At 38.4% G+C, this 11,510-nt stretch overlaps 1 protein-coding gene across 1 annotated transcript; it reads right to left on the reverse strand.

The window, feature by feature from the left end:
• Positions 1–747: 747 nt before the first annotated feature.
• Positions 748–11,144, reverse strand: LOC107809896 (7-deoxyloganetic acid glucosyltransferase-like). The gene is made up of 2 exons (XM_016634593.2): positions 10,541–11,144; positions 748–1,837 (listed from the first exon to the last, which is right to left on the reverse strand). Exons 1-2 carry the CDS (start codon positions 11,043–11,045, stop codon positions 906–908), a joined length of 1,437 nt encoding a protein of 478 aa, XP_016490079.1. The 5' UTR covers positions 11,046–11,144; the 3' UTR covers positions 748–905.
• Positions 11,145–11,510: the final 366 nt, after the last annotated feature.

The raw sequence follows: 11,510 nt of genomic DNA on the forward strand, positions 1-11,510 counted from the left end.
ATAACTTTATTTTCCGGTATTTGGTACGCAAATTAAGGAAAATAACTTCTCAAGAGTATTCATAAATAATTTAGATACAATAAATATGAAACCATAAACTTTCGAACCAACAAACTTCTGAACTCAGAATTTTCATAAATTTCCGAACCGTTAAACTTTCAAAACCGCAAACTTTCGAACCCGTAAACTTCTAAACACATAAACCTCTGAACTCATAATTTTAGAACTAATAAAATTTCGAACCTGTAAACCGAAAGATGAAAAAACTAAAACTGAAAATATATAAAAAAAAATTTTCTTCGGGAGGGGGGTAGGGGGTGTGCAAAAAAAATAAAAAATAAAAATTTGAAATTACGAAACAAAAAGTAAAAAAAAAATTGTGCGGGGGGGCGCATTGGAGTGGGGGTGCAGCCATGCAGAAAAACGAAAAAACAATAATTTGAAATTACAAAAAAAAAAAGTAAAAAAATATATTTTTTTTAGAGGGGGAGGGGAGGGAAGGAGGAGATGGGATAGCAGGGTAGGTGGTGACGAAAAAATTATAAAATTAAAAAAAAACCTTTTTCGAGAGAAGAGGTGGGGTGGTGTGGGTGGGGCGGGGAGTGTTGAGAAGGAGTTTAGGAAAATGTTTTCCCTTTTCTTGATAAGGAAAATATTTTTCTCAATCGGAGAAAAATGAGGTCATCACGAAAATGTTTTCCAAAATATTTAAGCCAACCAAACATGGAAAAATTGAAAGAAAAAAAATTCCGAAAAATATTTTCCTTCGTACCAAACATACACTAAGAGTTTGTAATTTTAAACAAAGAGAATTCAAGTCATATTCAACACTGTTTATGCACCAAATGAAAGAAGAGTAGCCGGGCACCATGAAGAGCCCAAAGAATTCTAGATCCATAAGAGGGTTATATCCTCATCAGCCTAATATCCTCAACCAAACTGTCCAAATCTTTGTACGAAGAGCCACCTTCATTAACACTTTCTATTGCCAACTTTCTCATCTCCCTTCCCCTTTCCAAAAATTCAATTTTCCTCACTTCCATAATTTCTCTAACCATCTTCTCAACTATGGCTCTATCACATACATCTTTCATGTCTAACCCAAGCTTCCACACCTCCCCAACATATCTACTGTTCACTTGTTGATCAACAAAGTAAGGCCAACAAATCATAGGCACTCCCTCTACTATACTTTCCAAAGTTGAGTTCCATCCACAATGGGTTAAAAACCCACCAATTGATGGGTGAGCCAAAACTTCTTCTTGTGGAGCCCAACTAACAATACAACCCCTTTCCTTTGTATATTTAGACAATTCCATGGGAATATCGTTGTTCTCTTCAAGCCCAATCACTGAACCAGGCCTTTGAACCCACAAGAACCGAGTCTTACTGTTCACCAAACCATACCAAATTTCCAACAATTGGGCCTTGCTCATGGTTGCAACACTTCCAATGCTGACAAATAGAACTGATTTGTTCGGCTGCTCGTCGAGCCAATCCATACAACTCATATCCTCTTTCCAGATACTGTTGGATGTTGATGTCTTTGGCACACTACATTTCGAAGATAGACTTTTCTTCAGGTGAATGTGGAGAGGCCCAATGGAGTAGATGTTTGGACACAGAGTTCGGAATTGTGGGAGAATGGGCCCTTCAAGGCCCTCAAATGTGTTGAATATTAGACCTTGGGCTTGGACAATATGTTTCCCCTCCTTGACAATACGTTGGATAGTGGGGTTATTAAGGTCAGGTGCACGGCAGAAACTGGGCAGGTCTCGGCGCCTGATCACACCTTCCATTCCAGGCACATTATTTACTAAAGCATCCAAGTCATTTCCTGTATCAAGCAAAAATATATTCAAACTAAATTATCATTATCATTTTTAAATATTGTATACGGTCAAAATCGAGGAGTATGATTTTGGAGTCTTAAACCAGGGTATGGGCTCAAGTCTGGGAGACTCGAGGCGTGGGGCAGGCTAAGGGACACCTACCTCGAGGAAGCTGATCAAAGGCCTGACACGGCCTGCGTCGAAGACAGCATAATCTCGAAGTTAATTAAGAAAGAGCGGGAATTTCTCAAGGATACGTGGATTTGGACATTAATTATAGGATAAAGGATGTACAAAAGAGTACAGGTCCTTACTAGACCGTCATACACCTGTACCAATAGGATTCTTTACCTCTATGAGCAAGGTACTATATTGGGGTTTTCTCCTCCTATATAAAGGGGACCACAATCATTTTGTAAAGATCAGATTATTCACAACAATAGAACATTCTTATTATTTTCTTGTTTAACGTGCTCAGCAACTACTCTTCAGCTTTATTGCATTTACTTTATTGTTCATACCTTTTTGGTCTTAGCTGACCTCGAGGTCCCTAGATAGACGAACTCGAGGCCCCTACTGTTTAAGCATCATTGATTTGGTTCATTATTTCTTCTCACTTAAGCTCAATATTACCTATTTAATACTAGTATTAGAATATATCACGTATCTTTAAAACCACAAATTATCTTTAATTGTTACACACATTTTTCGAGGTAAAGAGTTTGGCGTCCACCGTAGGGCTAAAGATAATAGTGATTATTTTAGTGCTATTTTTCTGATAACATACGTTATTCTTCACACTTTTTCTTGTCAAAGATTTTTTGATTTCAGGCCAAAATATGTCTAGCACACAAAATGCACCTGCTCATGACACTTAAGAACTTGGAGAAAACAGCGGGCATAGGGCTCGGTGTACCACCTGTAAACCCTGAGGGAGTGCCAAACGTGGAGCCAATTGATATCATCTCCCACAACGCTCTAAACACGGAAGCAAGCACAGACCCCGTAAGGAATGGACGCAGGGAATCCCAGGCTGGAGGCCATGAAGCACGAGGATAGGAAGAAGGAGGAGTCGGCCTCCAGGTGATATTCGAGATACTGCAAGCTCAGCAAGTCGCCATCGCTCAGCTTCAGAGTCAGAATAGGACTCCTAACACCGCCGAACCAGTAAACACACAGCACGAACATGTGCTTGAAAGGCCCGATGAAAGCGGCTCGGGGACTGACCCCACAATCATGAAAATGCTCGAGGAATTGACTACATGAATTGAGTCAGGAGAAAAGAGGATAGAAGACAACGATAAAAAGGTAGAAAATTACGACTCCCGGGTGGACCAAATACCGGGAGCACCTCCAATTTTGAAGGGACTAGATGCCAAAAAATTCATACAAAAACTTTTCCCCTCGAGTGCGGTTCCGAAGCCCATTTCCAAGAAGTTTCGCATGCCTGATATACCGAAGTACAACGGGACAACGGACCCTAACAAACATATTACTTCATACACTTGTGGGATCAAAGGAAATGACTTGAATGATGCCGAAATCGAGTCAGTATTATTGAAGAAGTTTGGAGAAACACTATCAAAAGGAGCTATGATCTGGTATCACAACTTAGCTCCTAAATCTATTGATTCGTTTGCTATGTTGGCGGACGCCTTTGTAAAAGCACACGCCGGGGCTATAAATGTGGCCACAAGAAAATCGGATGTATTCAAGATAAGGCAGAGGGACGACGAAATGCTAAGGGAGTTCGTGTCACGGTTTTAGATGGAAAGGATGGAATTACCCCCGGTCTCCGATGACTGGGCGGTTCAGGCCTTCATGCAAGGTTTGAATGGAAGGAGCTCGATAGTATCTCGACAGCTAAAGCAAAACTTGATCGAGTATCTAGCTATGACATGGTCGGATGTGCATAATCGATATCAGTAGACAATTAGGGTCGAGGATGACCAGTTGGGAGCTCTCTCGGGCTTAGTTCACCCGAACAGATTCGCAGTCAAACCCAGAGGGACACAGACCGGGGATCAAGATTCAGCAAAGAAAGATATCAAACCGTACGTCGAAGACAGAAGGAACATTTCAAGGCACGGTGCACCTCGGAATGATCGAAGAATAGATCAAGGCCAAAGCTCCCGAGGATTCGTGGGCAAAATCAGGTTAGACAGGCGCTCGGGGCCAGTGAAGGCCCCCAAGTTATCAGAATACAACTTCAGTGTCGACGCCTCAAATATCGTCTCAGCCATTGGCAAAATTAAAGATACTAGATGGCCTAAGCCCATATAGACAGATCCTTCTTAGAGAAACCCCGACTTAATGTGTAAGTACCATGGCACTCACGAGCATAAGACCGAGGATTGCAAACAACTCGGAGAGGAGGTAGCTCAACTATTCAACGAAGGGCACCTTCGTGAATTTCTCAGTGACCGAGCCAAAAACCATTTACGGGAAAGAGATCCAAATAGGAAGAATGAACCTGAAAAACCCCAACATGTCATTCACATGATCATCGGAGGAGCCGACGTCCCACGGGGACCTACATTCAAACGCACTAAAGTGTCCATCACAAATGAAAAACGGACTCGGAGCTATGTTCCCGAGGACACCCGATCATTTTGCGACAAGGAAGCAGAAGACGTATCCCAGCCTCACAACGACGCCCTGGTAATTTCTATCCTTTAGAATAAAATTCAAGTTAAATGTGCTTTAATGGATCCAGGTAGCTCGGCGAACATAATCAGATCGAGGGTCGTGAAACAACTCGATTTGCAAGATCAGATTGTACCTGCATCCCGGGTGCTGAATGGCTTCAACATGGCAAGTGAAACAACGAAGGGAGAAATTATCTTGCCTATAAACATAGTCGGGACCATACAAGACACCAGATTCCATGTCATCGAAGATGACATGACGTATAACGCACTCCTCGGGAGGCCGTGGATACACAATATGAGGGCAGTGCCTTCGACTCTCCATCCAATGATGAAGTTCCCGACAGGGGAAGGAGTAAAAATAGTCCACGGAGAACAGCATGCTACAAAAGAAATGTTTGCAGTCGAGTAAGTGGTGCCGATACCGGAACCCTTGACCTCGGAGACATCGACCTCCAAAGTTAAGTAGGTGGCAAAGTAGTAGTCACAGCTCCGAGCCTCAACGGAAGCAGAATAACAGGTAATCGGAGGCAAAGACATGAATTCTCCAGATCCTCGAACCATCGCTGTTCCTGGAAAGACCGATGCTACCAAGCCAACCGCTGAAAGAAAAGGTACACCTGAGAGCAGGAAGTAGTCCCCGCTCTCAGGAAAAAACTCATTTAGTTTTTTTGTTAATGATATAGATCACATTGTTTCGATATGACAATGATTCCGCTCGATGGATAAACAGGTAAAATAATTAAAACTTATATTGATGATATGACTGGTTAAGTTCCTGTGCGCAGAGGACCACTTTAATTCATTTGTAGGAAATGGTCAATGTTTCGGGACAATACGACACGAAGCTCACTCCAAAAAGATGTTCCCTCGGAGTTGGGGCAACTGAGCTTCTCGGCCGTCGCAGCGTCAAATCAGGGCACTGAGGTCATCCCCAACCAGGCCAAGATCCTCAGAGATATCATGGTCACGAACAACAAGACCTCGGAGTCATTGGTAAAAGAACTTACAGGTTCGACACAATGGAGGCTCTCAAAGGCTCGTGCTCTCGAGAACGCCCCTTCCTACTCAAAGGCCATAGATTATAGAGCATACGTTGCACTCCTTTTCCCTTAGCTCGGATTTTATCCCAAATGGGTTTTACCAGCAAGTCTTTTAACGAGGCAACACTTATATGCTACCCGAGGAACGACCAACAAGTTTTCAAGGATTCTTTTCAATCAACCTTGAATACTGGGGGCATCACCCTCGGAGATTACATTTTTGGAAAAATATTTCACGGCTAAATGGGCCTCGATAGAAAAACTTTGTAATGGGCCAAATAGTCAAACGAGTCGTATCCCAATAGAATAGTTGAGCCCCGACAGCTAAACATGTACGCATGTATCGACTATTTGAAGAAACATTCAGGTTATATCAAAAATACTTTGTGTCTCATACAAGCTCTACACTTACAATCCTACAGAAAATGGCTTAAAAGCCAAAACATAGAAGCACCCCCGAAAACTGGGGGATTGCCATCGAAATTCAAATTAATAAGACCTCAAAGAAGCAACCGAAATTAGAATTAACAAGACCTCAAATAGGCACCCTTCGAAACAAAGGCCAAGGCCAATATTCTCGGGGTTTTAACTTCTCGAACAAGTTCGAGAAGTTATCGGGGAACAAGTCTAAGTGACATACCCAAAGGCTACGACCATACAAAAGACTATAGTCATATATAGGCTACGGCCAAATAATGTGGCTCGGAGATGTCCGACTTTCGCTATAAATTAAAAGGCCTTCAAACACTTTGTAAAAATTGGTTAAATCAGGCTACCCTCGGTAAGGACAAAATACAAAGGGCTTCGATAAATTCAGCCCTCGAAAATTCCAAGGGTTTCGATAACATCGGCCCTTGGAAACACCTCAAGAGGGGTTCGATTATGTTTACACAAACAAATATTATGTTATATAATATTTTGTGAAAATCATTAATTTCCATGATCCTGTAATTATGTCAAATATGTGTTAAATTGTCTATATCTCACAATCTATATAACCGTGAAATTCCTTATGTTTATTCTTTTACATAGATAATAAAATTAAAAAGACAAAGTGGTACTGGAGCAGAATTTAGCTTTTGCACAATCGGAGACCTCGGACATGAAAAGAGTCTTCGATAAATCTCTATAACACTAATTAACTTTGGATAATTCAAATATATAGTGGAAAAAGCAGTAAGCAATTAAAATTCAAGGTCTTTGACAAAGAACAAGTCAAAACGTTTTTGAAATTGTATTTTCCTATATATTACTTCCTTGTTTGATCAATTTACATGAACTTGTTTGATTGAACACGAAATTTAAAAAAAATTAAAACTTTTGAAATTTATTGTGCTAAATAAGTTAAAAAAGGACAAAAGTATTTGTGTGGTTATAAAAATTTCTCGTTAAAGGTTGAATAGGAAGTTTAAGCTAAATTCTTTTCAAATTTAAAAAGATCATTCTTTTTGGAACGGACCAAAAAGGAAATAGATTTACATAAACTGGAACAGAAGGAGTACTTCATTTTTTTATACTTCGAAATGATTTAACTTTAACCTTATCATTTAAATGAAACCAGGGGCGGATCTAGTGTTTTGGATACGGGTTCAATTGAACCCATAACTTTCGACAGAACCCGGGAATATATTGGGCAAAATTACTGAAATATGGTCATATATTATTGTTTGAACCCATACACTAAATTAGGCTATGGGTTCAGTGGTAAAAGTGCTGGCAGAGTGCTGCTTATTCCAGCGAGGACTGGAGTTCGAATCTCTATGTCTACAATTTTTATTGCATTTTTATTTAAGTTACTGTTTGACTTCTTTGTTACATTTGGATTTCTTTTGCCCCTTTCCATTTGAAGAGGCCCGTTTCTTATCCTTAAAAGATGAGGACCCATCTAATTAATACTCCATTATTCTTTATTGTATACTTTTTGTGGGGCTTTTTAATAATTATAAAAAGTTGAGGCTTCTTTCTTATTTTCTTGGTCTTCACAAAGCTTTAAGAGATCAAAAAGTTCCACTTTTTAGAAGGTTCTTCTTTCCCAAATTTTTAAAGTTAGGGTTTCAAAAGCATCAAAGCAAAGGCTCTTCTTCTTGGACATAAACTGCAATCAATTCTCTTTATTTTGTTGGTATGACTCTATGGCTCTTTCTGAATAATAATGCAATATTTATTAATTATAAGTTAAAGGATCCGCCTCTGTTCTTGGTTCTTGAACACCCATTCTTGATTCTTGAATATTTAAAAAGTAACCCTTTTGAGTTTTGTCATTAAGTTTCATGTCTAGCAATTATTTATGTTTGTTTGGATAACTAGTTAGCTCCTTCCATTCAATCTAACAAGATTAAAGTACCTCTGCTGGAGTGTAATTTGTTTTTTGTATTTTTGTAGTTGTAGGATCTTTTTAGTGAGGGTGGATATGATTACGAAATTTTTCAAGGCTATTCCAGCTCCTCAAACTTCTAGTTCTGGTTCTAGTCCTCCTACACCGAGTTCTTCTCCAAGTCCAACTATTCATGACAATATCAATCCTTCGGCAAGATTAAACAAAGAGAAAATGTTGAATTTGAATCTTGAACCCGATCCTGCAGAAAGAAAGCAAATTTCAGAGTATCCTCCGAATTTACGTGATCAAGTGAGGAGACATTATATTCAACAAGGGCCTTGTCAACCTTGTAATTGTAGATTTCCAAAAAGAGATTTTGGTGGATTTATGCGTCAATTTAATCTTGAATGGTTTAACACTTCATACTCTGGATGGTTAGGATATAATGTTAAAGTTGATGCAGCATTTTGCTTATGTTGTTACTTGTTTAAAAATGAGCATGGAGGACATGGAAAAGTTGGGGATTCTTTCACAAAGAGTGGTTTTGGAGCTTGGAATAAAGCTATATAAAGATTTAACGCACATATTGGAGAGGTAAATAGTCTTCACAATTGGTGTTTTAAGATGATGAGAGACTTAATTAATCAAGAACAATCAATTCTAACCTCTTTTGATAAGCAGTCTGAAAAAATTAAAAGTGATTATCGAGTTCGGTTGAATGCTTCGATTGATGTGGCAAGATTTCTTTTAAAACAAGGAATGTCTTTCCGGGGCCACGATGAAGGTGAAACTTCTACTAAAAGAGGAAACTTTGTAGAACTCTTACAATGGTATGCAGATAGGGATGATGAAGTGAAAAAGGTTGTGCTACAAAGTGCTCCACAAAATAACATGATGATTGCTCCAAATATCCAAAAAGAGATCGTGAATGCTTGTACGAAAGAAATAATGAAAGCAATAGTTGAAGATTTGAATGGAGATTATTTTGGAATTTTGATTGATGAATCTAAGGACGTCTCTCATAAGGAACAAATGGCTCTTGTTCTGCGGTATGTCAACAAAGAGGGCAAACTTATTGAGCGATTCTTTAGTATTGTTCATGTTAAAAAAACAACTTCATCGTCATTACAAAAAGCAATCTATGATTTGCTTTTAGAGCACTCATTTAGTCCATCTCAAATACGGGGACAAGGTTATGATGGAGCTAGTAACATGCAAGGAGAAATCAATGGTCTTAAAACTTTAATTCTGAAAGATAATCCTTCGGCATATTGTATACATTGCTTTGCCCATCAATTGCAATTGACTCTTGTAGCCGTTGCTAAAAAACATTGTGATGTAGATCAATTTTTTGATATTGTTGTTAATGTCTTGAATATTGTTGGAAGTTCTTTTAAGCGTAGGGATATGCTTCGAGAGGATCAGGCAAAAAAATTAGAGGAGCTACAAGTGCTTGGTGAAGTTCATACAGGAAGTGGACTAAATCAAGAACTTGGACTCCAAAGGCCAGGTGATACTCGATGGGGTTCTCATTTTAAGATAGTGCGTAACTTTATTACATTATTCTCGTATATTATTAATGTACTTGAGTTTCTTGCAAGTGAGGATGCAAATTATCTAGAGAGATCAGTGGCAAAAAGTTTAGCGAATGACATAAGATCTTTTGAGATTGTGCATATGATGCACTTGATGTTAAAATTATTGGCAATTACAAATGATTTGAATATGGCTTTGCAAAGAAAAGACCAGGATATTGTAAATGCTATGAAGCTTGTTGGTTTCGCCAAGAGGCAATTGAAAGGAATGAGAGAATCTAAATGGGAATCTTTGATAAATGATGCCTCTTCATTTTGTGCCAAGCATGATATTGTGATCCCTGAAATGGATAAGAACTATCATCCTGGAAAGTCAAAGCGTAGGAGTTCAAGTGTTACATATTCTCATCATTTGCGTGTCGAAGTTTTTAATACTGTTATTGATTTGCAACTTTCAGAGCTAAACAGTCGTTTTGATGCGGTGAATAGTAATCTACTTCTTGGTATGGCTAGTTTGAGTCCGGATAATTCTTTTGCAAATTATGATAAAGAAAGAATTATGAAACTTGCTACACTTTATCCTCACGAGTTTAGTGGTTCAAAGCTTGAAGATCTCAGTTACGAGCTTGACAACTATATTCTCTTTGTGAAAGAAGACAACGATTTCTCTAACTTGAAAGGACTTGGAGATCTTTCAGAAACACTAGTTGAAACAGATTTGTACAAGACTTGGAGACTTATTTTTTTGCTTGTGAAGTTAAATCTGATATTGCCTGTCGCTACTGCAACGGTAGAAAGAGCTTTTTCTTCAATGAAGTACATCAAAAATGACTTGCGTAGCAGAATTGGTGATGAATTTTTGAATGACTGTTTAGTTTGTTATATAGAAGATGGAGTATTTGAAACTATACTTAATGATGCGATTATTGATCGTTTTCAAAGCATGACAACCCGTAGGGTACAATTGTAATGGTGATATTTATTGAATATATAATATGTTAGATGGTTCGATACTTGCTATATATATATATATATTGTTCGTATTTCGTTTGGTTGTTATTGTATAGTAATTTGAGGTATGTGCTAGAGTTCTAAATCTTGAACTCATAAAGTTAAATTCCTGGATCCGCCTTTGAATGAAACCCAATAAAGCTTAATAACTGACCTTTGAAAGGAATTTCCCCAGCTTCAATGAGTTTTGGAACGCATAAGCAAGTCCAAAGAGCACAAGGACTAATAGTATCAAAATAAAGAAGTGGGATCCCAACCTCTTTGGCAATATCAACAGCAAAGGTAACAATTCCATCAACCAAAAGACAAGTAACTGGCTTCTCAGAATTTGGACTTAGTAAACCAGAAGTTACCATCTCTCTCAACAGTGGGCTGCTCACATCTTCTACACCTTTCACCAGATTTCTTACTTGATCTCCAGTTCTTGGATTATCTTCTGCTAGTCCATCCGGAATTGTCATAAATTTGAAGTTCGGGTATTTCTTGAAGCGGATTTGAACATCCGTGCAATTCAGCAGGCGTTGCTGAATATGCTCAGAGTTGAGAAAAGTGACATGAATTTCTTGGTGATGAAGGCAGAAGAGCTCAGCTAGTTTTAGCATGCAATTCACAGGACCTTGAATAGGTAAGGGGAAAATGAGCACGTGAGGAAGTGCCATTCTTTCTTGGCCACTACAAAATCCTGATTGATTATTAGTAGTAGAAAGGAAGGAACTTTCTTGTCCAGTCGGTTTGGTGGTTTCGATGAAGTTTGGTTGGAGAAGTTGTCAAAAATAATCTCAACATAAAATAATACCGTAGTAGGTGTACAAATTTTTGTTGGAGGAATAAAAAATAATATTCGCACAAGCGATGCATTGTTTAATTGGTCGTATAAAAAATTAATTTTGGCGTAACATGCAACATTTGGTAAGCGGTATCAAATAGTGCTCGCACTATGTTATGCGAAAATTTAATCTATATTTTATGTGGGAATATAAAATAAGAATATGCATATAAACAATATGAAAATAAATACATATAAAGTGAAAAGATATTTATTAAATTTTTAGCAGTTCATAGAAGCATCCTCTAGAGTGGATGTCAATATGAATAAGAGAAACTACTAATGTTCTCCATTTTAT

The sequence above is a fragment of the Nicotiana tabacum genome, chromosome 11 (assembly GCF_000715075.1).
Source record: "Nicotiana tabacum cultivar K326 chromosome 11, ASM71507v2, whole genome shotgun sequence".
In the NCBI taxonomy this organism is placed as follows: domain Eukaryota; kingdom Viridiplantae; phylum Streptophyta; class Magnoliopsida; order Solanales; family Solanaceae; genus Nicotiana; species Nicotiana tabacum.

Bases quoted from the DNA above. Each gene is read 5' to 3' on its own strand.
- LOC107809896 (XM_016634593.2), bottom strand. From the start codon at position 11,045: ATGGCACTTCCTCACGTGCTCATTTTCCCCTTACCTATTCAAGGTCCT. The intron at 1,838-10,540 runs GTCAGTTATTAA...TGCTTGATACAG, and splicing joins TGGGGAAATTCCTTTCAAAG to GAAATGACTTGGATGCTTTA.